Source organism: Acanthamoeba castellanii (assembly GCF_000313135.1).
Source record: "Acanthamoeba castellanii str. Neff unplaced genomic scaffold scf7180000084645, whole genome shotgun sequence".
Taxonomy (NCBI): domain Eukaryota; phylum Discosea; order Longamoebia; family Acanthamoebidae; genus Acanthamoeba; species Acanthamoeba castellanii.
In genome coordinates this window covers 1,434,311-1,456,477 of record NW_004457313.1, presented here as the reverse complement: position 1 = coordinate 1,456,477, position 22,167 = coordinate 1,434,311, and the positions used below count along the sequence as shown (strand labels likewise).

Here is a 22,167-nt window from a genome sequence, read left to right as displayed (position 1 = left end):
GGGCCACCCTGCTGCGGTCCTCCTTGCTGCGGTCCACCCCAACCTCCCGCCTGCGGCAGTTGCTGAGCTTGGGGTCCTTGCGGACCACCCTGCTGAAGGGGTGGCCCTCCTTGCTGCGGCCAACCTCCCGGCTGCGCCCCTTGCGGCCCGTCCTGACGAATCGAGGGTGCTCCTCCTTGCGGCCCGCCCCAGCCTTGTTGCTGCTGGTGCTGCTGCGTCGGGGATGCTCCTCCTTGCGGCCCACCCTGCTGCAGCGAGACTCCATGCTGGCCGCCCCATTGTTGTTGAGACGGCGAGGGCGCTCCTCCTTGCTGCGGACCGCCCCAGCCTCCCGCCTGTTGCTGCAGCTGCTGCGTCGGGGGTGCTCCTCCTTGCTGCGGACCGCCCAACCTCCCGCCTGTTGCTGCGGCTGCTGCGTCGGGGGTGCTCCTCCTTGCTGCGGACCGCCCCAACCTCCCGGCTGCGCCCCTTGCGGCCCGTCCTGGCGAGTCGACGGTGCTCCTCCTTGCGGACCGCCCCACTGTTGTTGAGACGGAGATGGTGCTCCTCCCTGCGGCCCTCCCCAGCCTCCTTGCTGCTGCTGCTGCTGCTGCTGTTGAGGCGGAACAGTGACCGGAGCGGCGGTGGCAGGCGCAGCAAGCCCCACCTGCGTGGGAGGAGCCTGCAGTCCCATCTGGAAAAGGCCACATGCGCGTTGCGTTAAAAAGAGCACAACCAAAACAATGACCCGAAAAATAGGGCGAGGGCCTCGCGTACCTGGGCGATGGAGATGACAGGCCTGGGGTTGGGCTTGATGTTGTGTGCCTTGTAGAAGTCGGTCAACTGCTTCGGCAGTTCTAAGGGTTGTTCAGGTGGGGTGAGTCACACGCCAAGCGGAGCAGGAACGTTGTGGGCGGGAAGGCGGCAGACAAACCTGCGAGAGTGACGCGAGCGAGTTCAGAGTAGTGCTGGTTCCTGAACTGTTGGAAGGGAACGAATTGGACGATGTCCCTCGACGCCTTTTTGCCTGATCTAGCCTGGAGCAGCCTTCCATCGCCGTCCAGCGTTTCCATCTCCTTAAAGTCGTCATTGCCCACACCCACAATGACTGCACACACACACACACACACGAGGATCAGGTTCGTCATAAGATAAGAGGTGCAGAGAGTGTCAATAATGGCTCTCGCCTTGGCAGGGACCACGATGCGTACTCAAAGAAATGGGCAGATCGGAAGCGTTGACGATCTCCGCCATCGTGGTGTCCATGTCCGAAATGGCTCCGTCAGTGATCATGAGGAGCGTCCAGTAGACCTGCTGCTGAGGGGGCGTCTGCCTTGCCAGTTCGGCCACTTGCTTGATGATCTGTAATGCACGCAAAGGTGTGAGCCCTCACAATTTTGACGAAGCGATAATAAAGCACTGCACGTACGGGACTGAAGTTGGTGGGTCCAGAGAGTTTGACGTGGCTGAGGGAGTGCGTGTAGGCACCAATCACGTTACTGATACCGACGCACTCGGGCTGTTAACAGTGGTGTGCGGGTTTTCAGTTGTGAATCAGCTCATTGGGTAGCCGGGAGAAGGGGGGGGTAATCAAGGAACCAGGCTGCAAGGTGTTACACACGTACGTTGGTAGGGTCCATGTTGACGTGGAAGCAATGCGAGGTCGTAGCGGTCGGCGGAATCTTGGCTCCAAATCCGTAGGTCTACACCGCGTGCAACACCTTCTCAGTCACACTAAGGCCTCCCCGCGATAGGTTTTTCACTGGCGGAAAGATGAAGGGGCTTAGCTACATACCGGGAAGCGCGAAGTCTGGTCGTAGGACGCAAGAATTTCTCCAACAGCCATGATCGCCTTCATGTACTCGTTGGGTTGGCCCGAGGGATCGCGGTAATGCAGCGAGCGAGCACTCTGTGCGTCCCCATGTACGGGTTTTTAAGCAAAGCTCGACCGATTTGTTCTGAAATCTTGAGAGCGATGCGTGCATAAGGGAGGGCGTCATACCGTAGGATCGCCATTTGAAGCGGTAAAGTCGATAGCAATCGCGAGGCGAAGCTGGCAGCCACCAGCGACATATTCCAGGAAGCTACAGAGGGAGAGCAGAGAAAGAGCTGGTTGTTGGAGAAAGCAGAGGTAGCTCATCGGTGGTAAATAGAGGGTAGAACCTGTGATTCTTGCGCAGGTCCAGCTGGACAATGTTGAGTACTCCTGAGTTGGTGTAGCCCTTCTTCTTCCTCTGCTTGTCGGGCTCGATCAGCGGCAGCTGACGCTTGCCCTGCAGCAGTTCATTCAGCGTGGCCTGATGTAATCGGAGGAGGCCCAGTTAGTAAGTGTTAGGAGGCTCTAGACTTCACGCACACACGTACGCACGCACGCACACGCCACACGAAAGAATGCCAAGGGCGAACGCACGTTGGCGAGTCCAATGAGGTCGTGGCTACCATCTGCGTCCCAATCATAAACCTTGAAGAGGAGTTGGCGGTTGAAATCTCCCTGGCACAGCTTGGAGCAGTCCAATTCAAAGGGGCACCACGCAGGGTCTGGCCACCCACCCCACCCACAAGCAACAAACCGTCAACAGGAGGGAGAACACGCCCACGAGTAATGAATGGTGATGGAGGGTAAATGAGAATACGAAAGAATGAGAGAGAGAGAGAAAATAAGGGACTGGAAAAGGTACCTAGCGTTTTCTTGATGACCTCGGTCTTATGGATGAGGGTCCATTGGCCGTTCTCAATGTTGTTGCGGTGGATCTCCAACCAGGGGTCGGATTTGCCAAACAAATCCTTCTTGTCGAGGTGCGATCCGGTGAACCGAAAGCTAGAGAGAAGAAACCACGACGAACGCCGAGCCGGTCAGTGGCACTGAAAAAGATGTGGGAGCGCAGACAAACACGGAGAAGTCGTGTTCGTTATCATCAATCAACGTACGTGACGATGGAATTGGCCGCCTCAGAGTTGACCTCCTCCGCGGCAACGATGATGTCACCAATCCGACGCGCCGGATGATCGGGATTCCTGGTTTGAGAGTGTGTGTGTGTGTGAATTTGCGTGCACGACCGCATCAGTATGTAGAGAGACTCCAGGTGGCGGATATCATCCGGGCAGGTCAGAAGAGGCGAAGCAGTACTTGAGGTCGCGTGTCGCTACGCCACCCGGGCTGCCGAGGATGTCGCCCAGGTTGATGACCGCCTCTCCCAGGTTGTCCTGCCTGGAGAGCGAGCCATGGGGCTTATCGACGTCATACACGTCAAAGCGCAGCTTCTGGGCCTTCTCGAACCAGTAGTCGAGGGGCACCACCTGCGCAAAGTTCGGGTTCGACTGGTTCCTGAGAGAGAGAGAGAGAGAGAGGACAACGTCACACCACACCCAATTAACGGCGTAAGAATGAGAGAGTGAACAAGAGGCCTCTCACGAACGGCACGCCCCAAGTACGTACTTCTGCCATTCAGTGCGGCCGACCTCCCTCCATCCACCAGTGGCGGGGTTGAACTCCTGCACCACAACAAGCGGGTCCGACGCAGAAAGTACATCCATTCTAATCAAATGCCTGAAAACAAAACACATTTTGAGATTTAGATTGCCCCAAAGACCAAACCAACAAAAAAAGGTCAGCTAGATCAAAGCAAAGCAAAGCAAAGCAAAAAAATGTTGGAGAAGGTAAGTGTGCCTGAGAGAGATGCGCAGCTCCACCCTGCTGGGCGCTTCGACCATACCCGCCGAACCTTGCATCATTTTCACTCGCGGGGAACAGTGTGACTTGAGGTGTGGCCGTGAGGTGCCGTGTGACCACGTTTGTTTATTTTTCTTACCCGTTCCCCAAGTTCGTGGAAGGCCAGCCACGGCCACCGGTCACGAGGGACCAACCAGATAAAAGAGACTGACAGTCCCTTAATTAAGGGGAAATGAGGAGAAGTCAAGAAAGGAATAAAAGAAAGAAAAGGCGAGCTTGTGTGGCGAACGTCACGGTAGGTTAGCAAGCGTCGAAGTTGAGGAGGTAGTCCGCCATGATGCCGAAGTTGGGGGTACCCAGCTGTATTTGCAAACAAAGAAACACAACTGTCAGCGTATTGATCGAATTGAGGAACACAAGAACAAGAACAACAGGGTGTGTGTCCCCAGTGCTGGGCGGTGGGTGCGTACGCCACTCGCGGCATCCCAGCCTGAGGCCGCCGGCCATCCATACTGGCAAGTATAGCCGGTAGTGCCCTTGTTGCTGCCAGTGACCACGTCGTGGAAGGCTTCCGGCCGGTCACGGGCCATTTGGTAGAGAATCGGGTTGAGGAACCCCAACTGCGGCTTGCCCCTACGTTATTGTGTGCGCGTGAGTGCGAGAGAGAGATCAAAAACGTTATTCCGAGAGTTAGTGGTTTACTCTGATGCGCGCATGTACAACGTGCGGTTGGCCACAAGAACAAGAGCGGTAGTCGAATGCGAGAGCAGAAGACATACGCATCAAGACGCATCTGGTTGATGAGTGTGATCATGCCGGCAAGAGTTGGAGCGGAGCAACTGGTACCCTGAACAGGGAAAATCTGAAGGCAGTATGTAGTACGGGGAGGAGAGTGTCCCTGTGAGTTCACTTGGCGAGTACCCGAGAACACCAGGGGAGGAGAAGGGGGCAGCGCACCAAGGGCTCATCTTTGCCGGTTGGGCCGGCATAAGCAATCAAGTAATTCGCTCCTACGAGGCTGATGTCGGGGAATGCACGACCTGTCGCGCACACGCACGCACACGCACACGCACACGCACCTCTCATTATGATCTGAAGGAGACTGGGGAGAGGGAGAGAGACTGGGGGAGAGAGAGCTGTCGACCACTTCATGAAATGGTACCTTCGGCGCGGTAGACAGATGTAGGGGGCAGCTCAGATTGAATGGAGTCATTAGCGAGGTACGCGGACACGGAACCCTCCTGCCACGGCTGGCGCGGAAAGATTGCCGAGAAACCACCGCCGGTGGTGTAGTACGAAATGGAGTCTGGTCCGTACGCGCCAACGATCTCCTCACCTGTGTGACCAGATCTCCCTCTGATAAGTTACATTGTTTTCTGTACGCAAATTGCGTGGTGTGGTGTTGAAAAATCAATGAGATTGTACCTTCTATGGACCATTCAGTACCGCCTACAGATGTCACCCACACACTGGAGGCGGGGTAGGCAGCCGTCAACTTGGGCCAAGAAGCCGTGGCGGGGGTCCAATCTCTGTTTTTGAGTGGAAAGCTGTCAGCTTCAAGAAGATGACTCCACTGCTGATCGATTTCTGCAAGCCCCCCCCACCCAAAACTGCGCGCAGGCCGTCCGTACCTGAACCGTGCTGTTCCGAGATCCATCCACTTGAAATCAGAGCACTCGCACTCAGAGTAGAGCCACGGCTGGCCTGCAACCCGTTAACCAGCACACAGGCTGTTAGACTCCGACGAGATCACGCTATGGATAGAGTGGGAGGGGTGCAGGCACACATACTGAGCCGTACCTGCGTTGTCCCATTCAACAGTGGCATTGCAACCTTCCTGTTTACGGAGGAACTCCCTGACGGGGTTGAGGTCGGTGGGTCGCGAAAACAGCCACCCGAAGGCTGAGCGAATCCAGGTTGTTAGAAGAGATCTCGCCTGATCCCGGAGGAAGAGCCAAGGACTGATACTTGTGGGGAGGGGGCAATGGGGAGAGTTGCGGCGACGTACTGGATGGGAAGCTGACAGTTCCGAAATCATTCGTAACAAGAATTTGCATGCCTGTTTTTGGGTCATCGAGGGAGTCAGCAGCAGTAGACAAGGACTCGCGAGGCGGGACGAATGTGAGGCTAGCTGGTAGTGCGCACTCGCGGACTAAAGTACGTACATTTAGTAGTGTTGTGCTCACAGCCGCCTGCGGGGCAGTAGCTCTCGACCGGGCAGGCTTGGGACCCACCACACGCGCCAAAGTCACCTGCATGTGCAATAATGCCGCTTCTCAGTACTCAGGAGCGAGCCCTAAAAAAGATCGCTTGCAGTAAAGGTGGATGGCGCGGTCTTGATTGAGACCAGGCGCAAGTGCGTATTTGGGGAAGCACCTGCAGAAGCGAGGATGGTAATGCCCCGCAAGGCCAATCTTGCCAACTTATCATCCATGCTGGTGATGCTGTGAACCTTCCTGCCCCGAAGAGACGTTTCGTCCATACCCCAGGACATGGAGTATACCTGGTACAATCATCGATCATCACCGAAAAATTGTGAGAAGACAGACTACTCAATGTTGACGAGTTGTTAAAAAAATAAAATAAAATTCAATCTCGATAAATAATGCTAATAATAATAATAATAAAACGCGTACCATGGCCGGGTTGGGAGACGCGGCAACCTCGAGAGCCCACCAATAAAATCCAAACTCGGCGTTGTCGTTGTTGTGGTGGTAAGTGGTGGCATTGCGGGCCATGGCCGTGATGTACTGGACGTCGAGATCGCTCTCTCCTGCAGAGTGTGGTGATCACAAAGAAGAGAGATGCTTGAGAGCTTTCTTTCCATGTGCGGTATGGGGCCAGCTCAGGTTCGCCGCACCGTAAGCCAACACTCGACCGCTTGTGCCTGGGACGTTGGAATCCACGCCATTGACCTGAATAACCTCAGGAACATTGAGGTCGAACGCCTCACAAAAGGTCTGCTCGCACCAAAGAAAGGGTGTTGTAAGCGAGTTGTGCTCAGCCCGCGTGCTTAAGGAATAGAGGCAAATATTAATGGGACGAACCTGCAGGGCCTTAGGCGAGAAAGCGTCGTTGAACGAAATGATGCCCTGCGTTTGTTGGTTGTTGATCGATGTCCTGCACGTTAGTATTATGCGTGCACACACGCATGCGCGAAAGGGTTGAGAGGTGCACCTGAGACACTTCGGGGGAAGCAAAGAGGTCTGACGACACGTTGTAGTAGGCCCGCAAGACCTGCGGTCCGAGGACGGGGACCTCGGACTGTCGGTGGTCATTCTGCGCACACGTGTATCGTTGTGTTTGGCGTCAGTTCATCACCCAAGCTCGTGGTACCTTGCATGGTTACAGGTGAGAGAAAGGGGAATGAGAGCGCTGAGCACACACACCTTCTGGTTCTTGTTTGCCCATCGCGTAACGTGGTGGCTGGTCATCACCTCCGCGAGACCCACGACGCCCCGCACATACTGGCTAATATCAACCGGCAGTGTGGCAGCTGTGTTCCGAGAATAAAAGTTTTTGGTGAGGGTTTGGGTTAGTGCGCCGCACACACAGGTATGCGTACAACTGGTGATGAGGACAGCCGAGCGCTGAGACTCGGAATGCGTGAAATGGGCAAGCTGAGTGTCGAACAACTGCTCGGTGTTCTGGACCGTGGTGCTCACCTGGAACAAACAAGCAAGCAAGCAAGCAAGCGAACAAACAAACAAACAAGCAAACAAACAGTGAGGATGAACTAGCATCGCGGGCGAAGGGAGGAAGGCAAACAAACCCGGAGGACATCTCCGTAGGATTCGACCTCCAAAGGCTCGTCATGGGCAATTCTTGTCGCGTGAAGCCACTGTGTGACGTGGTCCTCCACCTCCTGCGGCGCAGCCACCAGTTCCCTGCGTAGTAGTTGCTTGGTGAACAAAGTGCGTTGGGCAAGAAGGCAGCACAAGAACGGAATTGGCGAAGAAGAGGAAGAAATAGAGAGGAGGCGAACCTGAGCTCCTCAGCGGAAAGGTACTTGCCATAGGAGGGGGATTTGGGGTCGGATACACTCTCAGCTGTACGAGCCACGAGATCCTCCTTGCCGGTGCTGTGTTGTTTGTTTGTTGTGTCTTGTTAGAGGGGGTAGGGGACAAGAGGCGAAGGAGGGATCAACATACTTGAGCTCAACAAAGAAGGTGAGGGAGCCCTCCGGAGCGGCACGCTTCCGGCTCATTGTCCAGCCATGGTGTTCACCAAGGGGGGCCAGCACTTCCACTCGCAACGCTGTTTCAGCCTCAACGTCGATCGCAGCCGCAACCGCCAGGAGTACGCTCGCGAAGAGGAGAACCTGGAGGAGAAGTGAGCGTGTTCCCTTCATCTTGGAGCGACACTGGTAGTGGAGGCGCAGTCCTTTTTTCTCGTAGTCCGAATTAAGGGATGTCGGAGTATTTTTATATGGGCACGTCTCCTTTTGAGGGCCCTCCTACGAATTAGTCGCGAAGGGAGCAGAAGAAGAAAGGAGAGGGTACTTCTCGGGATAGTGCTCAGCCATGATGAGGACCACCAAAGCAGACCAACCCGTGAACGGATGCGAGCGCTGACCCTTGCCTGTGATTGGATTGTACTGTTCCCACACGTAACCTGTCCGCATGTACTCCTGTGTGTCGCGTGCATGCGGTGTCGTGTGCGTGTCGCGTGTTGCGCCGTATGTAAGAGGGAGAGAGGAAGATATTAGAGGCATTCAAGCAAGCAGTAGCCGAGCAAGAAAGGGCCATACGTTATACATATTGGCGACAAGCTGGCTACGTAGTTCTTGGTAGATGGTCTGTGCTCTTGCTTGGTGTGGCCCTGGGCGCGAAGCATAGTAGTTTTTGAGCGCCGACAGGGCGAGGTAGTTCATGTTGATCCAAATAGGACCTGTTCCGGGTGCAGAAACACAATCAGCACGTGTGCATACTGGCTGCGCTGCTAACCTTGTCTACTGGTACCTTTCCAGTAATTCTCGCCCTGGCCGAAGTATCGGTCTGCCTTGGACAAAGAACGAAGGCCATACCCCGACCCTACGTACATCACAAAGTACCATTTGGGGGTAAGGATTACGTGTTCAAACACGCGTTTGAAATTGTACGTACAGAGGTGGTTTTCGTCTCGCATGAGGTCGAGCAATGCGCCGAGATTGGGCGAGTCGGTGGGCACCAACCCAAGGAACAGCGGGAACAAGCTGGCGACAGAAAACAACGACGACATTAACATTCACAACATTCAAAGTCATTACTAAAATCCAACAGCGACGACAGCGGTACCTGACATAGCCCTTGTGGCACACAAGATTGAAGAGGCCAGTGGCTGGATTGCGACCGTCAATATCACAGTAACACTGGTGCTCCTCGCTCCAGTAGTCTAGTAGTGAGGCCGAATAAGAGAAACAGGACAGGAACAACAACAACAACAACAACAACAAGCGCGAGGTCAGCGGTGCCCCGAAAGGCGGCGGGTTAGCGCTGGTGACTTAAAAGTAGTGGGGGTAGTACTTTGTAGTTGCGCCTGGAAGCGCTCGTAGGCCTCTGAGTAGGGCGAGGGGTCCTGGCCGAGAAGAAGCGAAATATCGACCATCGTGCGGGAGTAGAACATCATCCACGAGAGCAAGTCGACGTGTTGCTCGTGGGCGGAAACCGCTGGCGCGCGTGGATAATCGTCAAGGCCTAATGTAATGGCCCGCAGAGATCAGGATAAAAGTCCTTCCGAGGATGGCGTGCTAACCCTACTGATGTAGGGAGAGGCGCGTACCAGAAGTGAAAGTGTGGTTGACACTTCTGCCAACCCACAAAAAGGCGTCGCCATTGCCGCTTGATCGCTGTGTGGACATGAACCAGTTATACCATTTGGCCAGTTGGGGATACGACTCGCGCAAGAATGCAAACTCTGCTGAGACGTCTGGATACGATTGATATGCACACCATACCCCACGGAGGGGGGAGAGAGAAGACGAAGAACACATAAAATGGTTCAGTGGCTAAAAACGACAAAAAATCCTGCAGCAAAAGCCAGAGGCCAGGCAGAGAGGAGATATATCTACCTGTGGTCTGTTCTGCCGTGCCAAAGGAAGAAAGGGAATTGACATCTTGGTTCACTACTACGCCAGCCACGCTATCACTCGCTGCATTGGTTCGTCATGACGTTAGGCCATGGTTGCTCCTATTCGCTGTCCAATTGGGTGGTGCGGAGAGTAGAATGAGAGAGAGAGAGCTGAGAGCGCACCTTGAGCCTTTTTGATGGCCTGAATGGAGGCCGAGAGTGGGAAGAGCAGTGTAGGCGGGTTGGCGTAGGAAGGATTCTGTGCTTGAAACTCTGGTGGCACCTTGGAGCGCGCTTCCTTGCCAAGAATCTGCTCCCGAGCAATCCAACCGGTGTTGGGGTCCTGCAGGGCAAACCAATGCCGCAACACGTCCCGCCTATCACGCATATCGTAATTATGATTCACATGTTACCTAGAAAACTGTCTCAATAAAGAAAGAGGACACGGGCGAACGAACGTGATGAGTGGACTCCACTGGCGCACGAGAAGCTGGTGAAAGCCTTCGTCCCACAGGAAACCTCGAGGAAAGAAAGGTCGCGAGGGCACGGCTGTGTAGAGGCTCTGCTCGAGAATGGAGAGAGAGAGAGAGAATATCAGCCTGCCGTCATACCCATATGTCGCTAAGAGCATGAACACTAGGTACCTTGGGCGGAGAATAATACTTTCTCGGCTGTGCGGGATTGGAGTCTCGATCTTCGACAATAGACGAACCGTAAAAATAGGAGATGCCTGGACAAAAAGAAGCGACAGTGGTGGTGGTGTGAATGTCACAATCCATGGCGTGCCTAAGTACCGAAGTGTTATGGGGCTTACCTCCAATCAGGTTGCTCATGGTGGACATGGCGAAGTGGCGCTGTTGAGCGGTGAACCCTTTGGCTGCTAGACCAAAAGCCTCCTCAAATTGGCTCTCGAATTCTCGCCTTCGGTGCGCTACGGCCGTATTCACCTCACTGCCGCCCAGAGCCCATGAGCTCAGCTGCGTTTCGGTGAATGTGCGGTGCGCAGCAGCCGCGGCGCCCTTCTTGCTCTTCGACTTGATCGCCGCCTGCGGGTGGGCCGAATGGGACACAAACACCAGATCTATCTACAAATTGTCACATTGTTAGAATCAGTTCTGGAGGAGAGAAACGAAGCAGAGCGCGGAGGGACTTGAAAGTAGTATTACCTCAAAGGGCAGAGTCAGCACTCGCTGAATGACGATGACGTTGGAATTCTTGCTCACTGTGTTTGGGAGAGTGGGCACGAAGAGAAAAGGAGAGGGCCTCTCCTGCAGCCCGTCTTTTTCTTGAAGTCGTCGATACTGCGAGAAGAGGTTCTGGCGACCTTCAAACCCGCACGCGTGTTACAACACTAAGGTTTTGTGATCTTTAACGAACAGGTCAAGAGCGGTTGTTATTACCTTGAAGCAAGATTGGATGTACGGCCTGTTTGACATCCCACACATCCTCGGTAGCTACATGGTAGCCATAGAAATGTGTCTTCTTAAGATCGGCCACCTCCTTCATCCCCACCGGCGGGGAGTGGGAGGCCGGAGACTTATTGTCCTGGCCTGCCACATGAGACACACAAACACACACCCACACACCCACACCACACACACACACACACACACACAAAACAACCGCGTTCGGTTAGTAACCTTGAGGTCATCGCCACCAGAGATTCGGATATACCATTCCGGATCAGGAAAGAGAAAGCGCCCAACTCGTCGGTCTGGCCCTCCACCTGGACGTCATCGGCCAAGCCCTGCGTCATACAAGAACGCGATTAATGAGACGCACTTTGGCAAAGACATGAATATGTACCTTCTTTTTGGCCGTGCCACTGAGTCCGGCAATGTTGAGCGTGTAGGTGTCAGGTACGGTGATGTACAAGAACAGGGATGTCGCAGACTCAGTTGCCTTCGCGCTTGCTGCTGCTCCGCTGGCGCTTTGGCCCGACAGGCGGGTCACCCACTCACCTCCTAACATTATATCATGGTGCGCGGAACAAATAATATGATTTGCTTTGAGACGGAGACCGTGACGGGAGCACAACGATGCATCGATGATCCTAGCGCGTACCATTCGCACCGCGCTGGTGCTTGATGAAAGTGGTAGTGAGCTTGAGGTCAGTCTTCGAGTCGATCAGTGTCTGCTCGCCGTAGTTGGTGCCGTCGTGCCGGGTCCACCCGTAGCTGTCCAACCCGTCACCCTCTTCGCAGCTGTGCCGCAGCTCTGGGTTGTCAGGCCGACACGCACGCAAAAACCATAGATCGAAAACTGAGCTTTCTCGTGTCCACACAGGCGGCTCTCATCTCTTAGAGCGAGGGATCATGCGGGTGACCGTACGGTCGACGGTGAGTGGATTGTGTGCGCCGAACCACATGAGGCCGACGAGGGGCGATTGAGGACTACGCGTGCGTGCACCAAAGTAGAGGTTCGACCGATACGTTCCTGCATGGCACGCGCAATCACGTGCGAAAAGGAGAGTGAGGCTTCTTGCACTCTGCACGATGAAGATCTTCATCATCAATGGAAGACGTTGATTCACAACAAAGGAGAGGGTACCCCAGTAAAGTGTGTCATTCCCTGCTGCAGCACCTGCAGGTGGTAGGTCGCTGCACCACACTAATCTCAAATAAATGAAATTACATGGAGAGTATTAATGTTATTATTAAAAAAAAATGTAGTCATCATTGGCAACTGACGAGGCGTACCAAACGGGGCCGCTATTAGGGCTATCGAACAAAAGACGAGAGCCGAGACCTCGCTCCTCATGGTGTTGGCAGAGTCGCAGCAGGGCTTCTTGGATCTGGCTGTGAATATTTCTCCCCGCATTTCTCTCTCTTTTTCTTATATATCCACAGATCTTCTGGCCCCATCTCTTTAGCCACCGCATCTCATGAGTGAACCGCACAGCAGAGGTGGTCGTCCGAGGAAGCGTAGGCGGCGCGTGCACCACCGTTCCTCCGCACCCGATCCTGAGATTGTGGTGATTGACGATGATGATGATGAGGACACGCACCATGACGCGAAGCAGAAGACTTCCGGGACCGCAGGTACGACACACATAATCTCTTGCCGTTGACGTGCCAGCAGCTTTCCCATCTGGCGGCCGGACTTCTCGATAACGCGCCAGAGCAGCACACGGTGCAGGAAGGAAGTGGAAAATCAAACGACCGCCGGCCGCTGCACCTCGCACACCTAGGGCCTGCCCAACTTCTTCCAGCAGCAGCGGCAGCGGTAGCAGCACCTCCTCCTCCTCCTCCTCTTCTTTCACACCACCCTCGACGGCCTCTACACCTGCTCCCACCGCACCAAAGGAAATACCAGGTACATCAGCCGTCTGTGCCCTTGCCCTTCTGCGCAGAAGTCAGGTGTGCTCGCCATGGCGTGTTCACCGCTCTTCTTCTCCCCTCCCTAATTTAGGTTACTACTACGATCCTCGACTGAACCGCTACTTCAAGAAGGACCCATTCCGACCCCAGCCCGCGCACACGCTCCCCGCAGCCGCCGTGCCTTCCACCGCCACGGCGCCCAAAACGCAGCAGCCAGCACTACGCTACTCCCTGGGCAAGCTCTTGCACGCCCAGCAATCCGGGCTAATCTCTTCGTCCGAGTTTCGCAGGTGCCCAGCTTACCACACACGCCCTTTCCTCACTGCGGCTGCCGGCCTAACAGCGGGCCGCACTGGCGGGGCCACAAACAGGAGGGAGACTCAAGCGCTGGCTTCGCGCTGGCGAGAGCGCGAGACGGAGCGGGAGGGACCCGCATTCGTGCCAACCGATGTCGACGACATTGCCCTGCACAAGGACGGCCTCTTATTGATGGGCCACAAGGGTGGCGCTGTCACGTATGCCCCCTCCCTCCCTCCCACGAAGCCGGCGCGAGCCATCCTTGCTTGGCGCTCTTCCGCTGATGTGATTGCTTTGCTTCACTCAGGCTGGATGCGTGTTGCATGAAGCGGGACCAAGAAGATCTGTGCATGGCGTTCTACTCCTCCCGCCTTCGACACGTCTATGCGTCGCCCATCAGTTCCCTCCGTTGGGCTCCCGGCTCCGCAGGCCAATCCGCCCTCTTTGCGTACACCCACCCGGACCACCACGTCCTTGGTGCACCCACGTCAGCCATTTTTCTCGCGCTGATCCCCCCGTCCTGGAACAGGGTGGGGTTGTTTGGTGGCTACAATCTACCCGGGTCGGTGGACATTCGTGGCGTTGATTTTCAGAGTCGGACTGGAATCAACCTGAACAAAGGCAGGTACGTAGGACATTACCTCTCTCCCTCCCCTCTTTACATGCGTGCAGTCGGAATGCACTTAGTTCCTAAGGTCCCTGTTCACTATCGGCGCAGTTTGTGGTGCGCTGAGTGGAAGCCGCAGGCGAGCCATGTCGCTCTTGGCGTCACGCAAGGAGCCATGCTTTTCGACATCACCACTTCACGAGTACTTGCTCCCCTTTCAACCCCAACGCTGCGTTATACGCCCTAACTGTTAACCCTCTGTTTGGTGTGCACCTGTAGGTGACCACGATGTGGACGAAAAAGAGCGACGTATTCGCACAGGGCTTTGACTCAACGGTTGGCCAATCCTCTTCCCGCCTCTTCCTTTTGCTGAGAGCTCTTGTCACGCAACCCATAGCACTGTACACTTTGATTGACCGGAGGCGCACAACAGGGCAACACTCTGTTCAACGGCTCTAGAGACGGCATGGTGCGTGGCGTCGACCTTCGAGCAAACCCGCGCGAGGCCCGCGATGGCTCGCATCACCCCATCATCATGCAAAAGTCGCCCGTGTGCTGCGTCAAGATCCTGCACGACGACAATTACCTTGTCGTGAGCTCCTTCAACGGAAAGGTGCAAAGCTGACACTCGCGCGTAGTGGTCTAACTCTCTCAAGAATGACATTAGTACATGATATTAGAGTAGTAGTAATAATATTCATCATGTGGATCATCTCCATTGCAGATACAACGGTGGGACCGACGGTTGGTTCGCCCGGTGGTCGCCTATGGAGAGCACGTCAACCAATACACGCACCTTTCCTTCACCCTGGCGCAGGACTATTCGCTACTGATCGCCGGTACGATGGATGCATGGGGTCGGTCTTGAGAAAAAGTCACACTATTCATCACCATTGCTTCTTCACACAGGAGGCCAGGACAAGCTGTTGCGTATCTGGGACCTGCGCTCGGGTCAGCTGCTGCAACAGCTACGACCCTTTACTCAGCACGTCATTAAGAATGGTGCGACCACCTGCCTCTTCCGCGTTTGTCGAACTGTGCGCGCTCTTTTCCTTACCATTCACGACTCTGCAGTTGCCTTTGGCGACGACTGGAAGCTGGCCCGCGGCGACGCGGTGGGCAGGACGTTCCTGCCCGCCCTCATCCTGCCTTCCCTGGATTGGTTCTCTTTCCCTGGCGGGTGAGAAACAGCTGCAACACTCCCCAGCTGTACTCACCCGTGCTTTGATGAGTTCTACGTGTGCTCTGCATTTGAAGCTATGACTGTACAGGCCAGCAGCAGAGGCTGGAATAAATGCAACGACGATCGCAGACTGGTCGTCTTGGCTTACACGATCTCGTTGTCGTTGGACGTCACCGGCCGAGGCGTGGGGCCGGAGGCGTGGGCGTTCTGGAGGATGTCGTCGAGGCGCGAGAGCACGTCCTCCATGGCGGGCCGCTTGCTGGCCGTGGCGTGCCAGCACTTCTTCATGAGCTTCTTGAAGTCGGCCGCGCAGTCGGCGGGCACCTGCGGCCGCTTGCCCTCGAGCACGTCGAGCGACACGCCCATGAAGTTGCGCCCGGCGAAGGGCTGCTTGCGCGTGAGCACCTCCCACATGATGATGCCGAAGCTGTACACGTCGGCCTTCTCCCCGTACTTCTCCCCGCGGATCACCTCTGGCGCCGTCCAGCAGGGCGTGCCGCAGCGGGTCATGGTGGCGTTGTCCTCCTTGATGCGCGCGAATCCAAAGTCGGCCACCTTCACGTTCCAGCTCTCGTCCACCAGCAGATTCGACGGCTTCAGGTCCCGATGCACGATCATCGGCTCGAGCGTGTGGAGGTAGTTGATGCCGAGGGCAGCCGAGCGGAGCAGCTCGAGCCTGCGCGTCCACGGGAGCTTGATGCTCGTATTGGTGAGGATGTCCTTGAGCGAGCCCTGCTTGACGAACTCAGTCACGATGCACAGGTTGGGCGACTTGATGCAGGCGCCGATGAAGAGCACCACGTTGGGGTGGTGCAGCTCCGAGAGGAAGGCGATCTCGGCGCGGAACTCGAGCATGCGCCGCTCGTCGAGCTTCTGCTTGATGAACCGCTTGACCGCCACCTCGACGCCCTTCCACTGGCCGCGGTGCACCACGCCGTAGGAGCCCATGCCCACCTGGCGCCCGAGCGCGATCTCCTTGAAGTCCACCACCCAGCGCACCATGTTGGCCGACGTGAGGAAGGTGTCCTCCTTGAACTCCATGCCCTCGCCCACGTGCGCCTGCAGCTCGTCCAGCGACTTGCGCGACGACCTATCGTCGTTCGAATTGAACGATGACGACATCGTTCGCGACGAGCCGTGTTGATCGTCAGCGACGCCGCCGAAGAAGCGGGCCTCAAGACCCCGCGCCTTCACCTCGTGCAGTTCCTCACCTGCGATAGACAACTTGAGGTAAGTACCGTGACACCTACTACGATTGCTCTACTTATGCGGTGGGACAACGTACCGGAGGGAGAGCCGGTGATGTCGAACCGACCCACGCGAGCGAACCGAAGCTTTTCCGGGCTCGCGGCGGCCTTGAGCTTGGTCAATGCCGGACCCGACACCAGGATCTGGCCGCCGTGGGCGAGAGCGGTGATGCCCGCCGCAGCATCGACTGCCGCGCCCGAGTACTCCACGCGCCGCGTCGCAGCATCGCGCTTGCTCCTGGGCGAGCCCACGTGGATGCCCATCCGCACACGCAGCCCGCGGAACAGCACCCGGTCGTCCGTGTCGCCCCATTCTTCGCCCGCGCCTGGGTGTTCGAGCAGCCGCCGCGGCCACTCGGCCTTGAGCAGCGCCTGCTGCGCCTCCATGCACCACTCCACCGCGTTGCCCGCCTCCTGGAAGGCCATGCAGAACGACCCCTCGCCGCTGTTGACGTGTCTGCCGCGGGCAAAGAGGGCCTCGTAGCCGCGGTGCTTCTTGAGGAGCGAGCGGAGGATGTCGTTGTGGAGCATGGTGGCGTCGCGCATGGCCGCCGGGTCGTGCTCCCAGAGCGAGGCCGCGCGCGTGATGTCCGTGAACACCACCGCCATCTCGCCCTCTGGCGGGGCCACCCCGCTGCTGCCGCCGCCGCCGTTGCCGCCGTTGCCGTTGGCCTGGGCAGGGCCGACGATGGAGGCGCTTGACGAGGATCCGGTGCCGGCGGATGTCGAGCCGCCCGACATGGAGATGCCCGACGACGTGGTGGTCATCGACGTGCCGCCCATGCTCGTGTGGTCACCGGCGATGGCCGACAGGCGCGTCATGACCTCGAGGAACGTGGGCCGGATGGCCGGGTCCGAATGCCAGCAGCCGGTCATGAGATCGCTGTACTCGTGCGGCACCTCAAGGTCGTCGGGTATGCGCGGCCGCAGGTTGTCGCGGATCACCGCCACCGCCACCGCCGCCGTTCTGCAGACACGCGTACCAACAAAGAAGGATGAGAACTAAAAACTAAAATGACTTCCTGGAGCAACTTCAAGGCGTAGTGGTCATGGCGACGCACCCCATGCCGGAGTAGGGCTGTTCGCGCGTCATCAGCTCCCACATGATGATACCTGCATGCAGTGAGCGCCCCCAATGCCATGCCATGGTGAGTTTCGTGCTATCGCAGGAGTGGCACAGCTCATTGAGTTGATGAAGAAAGGAAGCACCGAAGCTATAGACGTCGGCGAGCGTGTAATCCAGGTCGGCGGTCTCGTTGAGCACCTCGGGCGCCGTCCAGTGGATCGACCCCTGGGCCTCGTGCACCGTCGCCTTCTGCACCTCCTCGCGGAACTTGGTCAGCCCAAAGTCGCTCACCTTGACGTTCCACTTGGCGTCGAGCAGCAGGTTGAGCGACTTGAGGTCGCGGTGCACGATGCCCGACGAGTGCAGGAAGTGCATCCCCTTGGCCGCCTGGTACGCCATCTTCACTGAGAGCTCCAGCGGAATCTCAGGAATGAGCTCGTTGTGCAACAGCTGCACGAGACACAAATGGCGTCAGTCACAAACCAAGGCCAACTAAACAAGCAGGAGGGACGAATTATAAATTTGAGGTTGTAGCTACGGCATGGTCACACGGGTCAACACGTGAGATAGATGTGGTGAATTGCGGAATAATAATGATGATATATTGTACCTCGTAGAGAGAGCCGAGAGACATGTGCTCCATGACGATGCACATCTTGGGTGGCTTCGTGCACGCCGCCATGAACAGCACCACGTTCGGATGCCGCAACGCCGTCATCATGCGCACCTGGTGCAGGCATCAACACGATTAGCCCAAATTGATCGGTCACCGATCAGCCGACAAGGAAGAGTGGCAGAAGTGGGGGAAAAGGGGACGCACCTCGTCGGCGAACTGGCGCTGCATCTCCTTGGTCACCACCTCCGACGACATCACTTTCACCGCCACCTCCGTCCCGCGCCACTTGGCCTTGTACACACTCCCGTACCTGCCCACACAACAACATTCCCACGGCCAACATGTCGGCAGACGCGGACATAGGCGAGAGCAGAGAGCAGAGCGTACCCGCCAGTGCCGAGGTGGTCCTCCATCTCGAGCTCGCTCGGTGAGATCTCCCAGTTGTCGTTGCCCCACTGCCTCTTCTTGACGATCACCGCCATGATGATGCCCACGGCGGCGAGGATCATCACGATCAGGAAGAACGGAACCCCCACGCCCAGTCCCACCGCCAGAGCGATCGTCGTCGAGTCGCTGCTGGACGATGATCCCACTTCCTCTGCGCAGTACACAGGCGATGAGACCATGCTTCAAGCATTAGAGGTCCCGGAGGGGGATTGTGCAGAGATACCATCGCAGAAGGTGCCGCTCCAGCCGCTGGCGCACACGCACTCGCCCGACGGGCACGACCCGTGATCGGAGCACAGCACGCCGTCGCGCACGCACGGGGCGATGGAGCTGACCTTGGCCCCCTGGCACGTGACGCTGGTGAGCTGCGTGAGGATTCGCTTGAGCACGCCCGGCGATCGGCCCGCCGTGGTGACGCCGTTCCTGGTCGCGATAGTCGACGCCACCGAAGAACTCTGCGTGTAGTAGATCCAGTCGACGAGCGCCTTGGCCTTGGCGCAGTTGCTGGACTCAGTCACGTGGATGAGCAGGCCGTTATAGGTCGCCATGGGCCACGTGCCCGCTCCTTTTCCTGTGATGGTCGTACCGGTGTAGTTAGTCCAGCTGTGCGACTCTGGAATTCGAACTGCGCACGGAGCGTACCGAGCAGGAGGATGTAGTCTGATGTGTTCGCAAAGTCGTCGAGGGCGGAGAGGACGCTCTCTGATCCGGCGGCTACGATGTTTCCAGCGGGGTTGATCAGGGAGGCGGGCTTGAGGGCGGTGGTGACGTCGATCTGGCCGCTGAGGGTGAAGAAGATGCTGTAGGGGTTGGCGACGGCCAAGGGGACCTGGGCCGCGCTGGTGCCAGCAATCTCGAGGACCCGCTCAGGGGCTTTGGTCTGCACCGGGAACTTCAACAGACCTCCCGATCCCACCTATCCACGCACTTTCCGATTAGTACCACGAGAGTTGTGAGGTCCTGCGACAGAAAAAAACGTACGGCTGTGTTGAACTCAGGGACAGCCTTGGCCATTGCCGAGGAACCGACGAGAGTCATCACCGAGTAAATCTGTGATCCACAAGAACGCACATATGTCAGCTCGAGAGGACTGACCGTATATATATACACAAAGGCCTCTTCGAAGAGTAGCATACCGTCGGTACGATCACAATGATGGGCTTATTGGGGATCAAGTCAGCAATGCGGGGGTTGGCGGCGAGAATGCTTGGGTCGCGCCAGTTGTCGATATTGGAGAGGTAGATGTCGGCCAAGATCTCCAACGTTAGCACAAGCGGGCCTGCCTCCAGCAGCTCGGGTATCTGTCGATCGGAGATAATGATGGGTGGATGGGTTGGTTGGTTGTCACCACCATCACTGCCTATCGGGCCAAGTCTACGCCGGAGGGCGTGGTACGTACATTATAGGAGGGGATTACGGCTTGGCCCAGCACCGGCACCAATTGAATGCTTGGCATTTGTGCCCACTGCGCCTCTGTCGGCTCAAAGCTGAGGGCGCCAAAGTCGATGGTGCCTTGGATCATCTGAGTGATGGCGTTGGCCGTATCGGAGTAGTAGAATTTCTGCACGAAGGAGTTGGAGGCGTAGGACACGGCCCAGTCGTCGACTGCTCGAATTCCTCCGCCCAAGCCGATGATATAAGCCGTGCTGAGGGCAGTCTCGTTGTTGCACTCGACGGTGCCGAACGAGTTGATGAGCGCCCTCTTGTACACGATCCCCAGCGCGCCCCAGCCCTGCGCGTTGATCGTCGTCCCCGCGCGGTCATTGGTCTGCGCCCAGCTCAAGAATCGCATCAGGCCCTCGGCCGGCCCGCAGTCCTTGGCCTGTTTGGTGTGCAACGTGGTGAGGAAGACCGTGTAGGCCAGCGGCCACGTGGCGTTGCCCGCTCCGTTTGAGATGTCGCTGCTCATGTCCCCTGTTGCCCACACGCCGAGGGTAACAGAATTGGAGTGAGCCCCATGGCCAAATGAATAGAATCTGTACTCGATAGAGAGCCGAGCGGAGTGTCAACGGCAAAGCCCAACGACGCGACGTACCACCTTTGACAGAGGTGCTGAAGTCGGTCATGGCCGACTGGATGGCGGCGGCCGAGGGCGAAACCAGGCGACCGGCCGCGTTCTTCATGCGCGCGCACGCCATGCCGGCTGCGAGCACCGATCCGTAGTCGGCGTATGTCATGCTGTACAAGTTTGCCTGCGTGACGGGCCAAGGGTTATGGGATGTCTTTGAGTGTGTGCATGTGCGCGGCTGGTCAAAGGCGGCAAGGTACCTTGACGGTGGCCAGGCGAGCGTCGGTGCCGGATACTTTCATGGCGCTCGCCGGCACCATGGCCGCGAGTGAGCCCGCCGACGCCAAAGCCGCCGCAAACGAGCTCGACACGGCAGACAGGGCGCGCACCAGCACGCCGCTCATCTCCACGCTGCTCGGCGCCTCAGAGACCACGAGCGTGATGGCGTTGGCCGGCAGGGTGACATTGGGGTTGAGGGCGGCGATGTCGGCGTGGTCCCACGTGGTGATGGTGCCCATCCACACCTTGGCCAGCACCTCGCTGCTCACCACCTGTTCGCCCCCCCCCCACAACCATCACCACCAACCATTTTGTCAGGAGTTACAGCGACACCACAAGGCGTTAAGGCTTCGGAGTTAAAAATGGCGCGGCAAGCAAAAGTGCGGTGGGTTTACGAGAGCGGAGTCGGCGATTGAGGGCAGGTTGATGGCCATCACCAGCGCTGACCCGGCCACCGGCACTTGCAGGGCGTTGGCGGGCAGGGTGCTCGGGGCGATGAGACCGTCGGTGAGCACGTACTCAATGGCGCCGCTCTCGACGCGAGCCAGCGAGGCTGTGGTGTCATCGGCGGCGTCGTAGTTTATCACAAAGTTCTCGGTGTTGAACGAGTAGCCCTCGCTCCACGTCGTGAACAAATTCGGGTGCACATTGCCCACTCCATTCACCACCACCGTGCCCTCCGCTGGGTTATGGGGAGAAAGAGAGAGAGAAGGAGATGCGCCGGAGTCAGTGGTGCGGAATTGGGGGAAGGGACAAGGTCGTACCAGGGTGGGAAAAGCCGCAAAAGAAGATCACCACCGCCGCAATGTACAAGCAAGAGGAGAACGCGAAGGTTCGCGAAGGTGCGGTGCCCATGGGTATCGCGAGTCAGTGGTGTGCTGTGTTGTGCGGGGTGTTGAATAAACTGATAATACAAATGAAACCGAATCGTGGCGCCAAGCACACCGGCGCCGCGAGGCCTCGCGGTTGGTGTACCGTAAGAGCACCAACACGGCAACGGTGGGCTGGTTATGGTACCGTTTCGACCAATGGCCTCGACAGTTGCCGGGGTCTTGATAGGAGATCTCAGTTAGCGGTCTGCTAATACTATCCTCGCCTGCCGATTGGAAGCAACCGCCGAGCTTGCCCGCCAGTTGGTGCGCCCTGGAGTCCACGCCGCAGAAAAAGTCGCCAAAAAGGGCAGAACTGGCCACGACGGTGTCTTGGGGACGCGGGCGAAGACAGCTGGGAGGGACGGCCTCAGCCCGAACGAATTCTGCTCCGCCTTAGTTTCGCGGTCCGGTCTGAGCTCCGTGGGTCGCTCCCCCCATCCGGCCTGTTTCCACCTCAGAAACGCACGGGCGTGGCACTGTGCGTTGTGGCGGTAGCTTCACGTTGCGGCACCGGGGAGCGCTCAAGCT

General features: G+C 57.3%; 5 protein-coding genes across 5 annotated transcripts; 1 reads left to right on the top strand and 4 right to left on the bottom strand.

The window, feature by feature from the left end:
* Positions 1-836: 836 nt before the first annotated feature.
* Positions 837-3,711, bottom strand: ACA1_098280 (copine, putative; the record flags this gene model as incomplete). The annotated part of the gene is made up of 13 exons (XM_004335096.1): positions 837-913; positions 1,191-1,341; positions 1,409-1,498; positions 1,605-1,682; positions 1,775-1,888; positions 1,982-2,063; positions 2,143-2,276; positions 2,390-2,517; positions 2,658-2,797; positions 2,908-2,994; positions 3,107-3,304; positions 3,416-3,471; positions 3,670-3,711. The coding sequence occupies 13 exons, from the start codon at positions 3,709-3,711 to the stop codon at positions 837-839; spliced, it is 1,377 nt and encodes a 458-aa protein (XP_004335144.1).
* A 238-nt stretch (positions 3,712-3,949) lies between these two features.
* On the bottom strand, positions 3,950-7,856 carry ACA1_098270 (Prokumamolisin, activation domain containing protein; the record flags this gene model as incomplete). Its single annotated transcript, XM_004335095.1, has 17 exons — positions 3,950-4,009; positions 4,120-4,269; positions 4,607-4,689; positions 4,812-4,985; positions 5,120-5,178; positions 5,281-5,353; positions 5,450-5,551; positions 6,026-6,152; positions 6,286-6,422; positions 6,510-6,609; positions 6,697-6,741; positions 6,827-6,886; positions 7,039-7,145; positions 7,215-7,314; positions 7,422-7,536; positions 7,635-7,730; positions 7,801-7,856. The coding sequence occupies 17 exons, from the start codon at positions 7,854-7,856 to the stop codon at positions 3,950-3,952; spliced, it is 1,644 nt and encodes a 547-aa protein (XP_004335143.1).
* A 249-nt stretch (positions 7,857-8,105) lies between these two features.
* Positions 8,106-12,457, bottom strand: ACA1_098260 (Mannosyl oligosaccharide glucosidase; the record flags this gene model as incomplete). Its single annotated transcript, XM_004335094.1, has 16 exons — positions 8,106-8,263; positions 8,429-8,539; positions 8,611-8,646; positions 8,755-8,843; positions 8,926-9,022; positions 9,154-9,297; positions 9,881-10,040; positions 10,182-10,259; positions 10,342-10,427; positions 10,512-10,743; positions 11,120-11,247; positions 11,372-11,444; positions 11,561-11,661; positions 11,762-11,914; positions 12,029-12,133; positions 12,397-12,457. The coding sequence occupies 16 exons, from the start codon at positions 12,455-12,457 to the stop codon at positions 8,106-8,108; spliced, it is 1,812 nt and encodes a 603-aa protein (XP_004335142.1).
* Positions 12,458-12,581: 124 nt separating this feature from the next.
* ACA1_098250 (WD domain, G-beta repeat-containing protein) lies at positions 12,582-15,105 on the top strand (the record flags this gene model as incomplete). Its single annotated transcript, XM_004335093.1, has 12 exons — positions 12,582-12,738; positions 12,836-13,012; positions 13,109-13,307; positions 13,389-13,532; positions 13,622-13,762; positions 13,844-13,939; positions 14,033-14,123; positions 14,201-14,257; positions 14,355-14,534; positions 14,646-14,760; positions 14,831-14,923; positions 14,996-15,105. 12 exons carry the CDS (start codon positions 12,582-12,584, stop codon positions 15,103-15,105), a joined length of 1,560 nt encoding a protein of 519 aa, XP_004335141.1.
* A 143-nt stretch (positions 15,106-15,248) lies between these two features.
* Positions 15,249-21,622, bottom strand: ACA1_098240 (serine/threonine kinase; the record flags this gene model as incomplete). Its single annotated transcript, XM_004335092.1, is given in 17 exon segments — positions 15,249-16,315; positions 16,390-17,318; positions 17,413-17,464; positions 17,561-17,867; positions 18,028-18,144; positions 18,238-18,343; positions 18,421-18,631; positions 18,704-19,051; positions 19,067-19,105; positions 19,123-19,396; positions 19,462-19,530; positions 19,617-19,781; positions 19,880-20,394; positions 20,516-20,672; positions 20,749-21,039; positions 21,163-21,449; positions 21,532-21,622. The coding sequence occupies 17 exon segments, from the start codon at positions 21,620-21,622 to the stop codon at positions 15,249-15,251; spliced, it is 5,025 nt and encodes a 1,674-aa protein (XP_004335140.1).
* Positions 21,623-22,167: the final 545 nt, after the last annotated feature.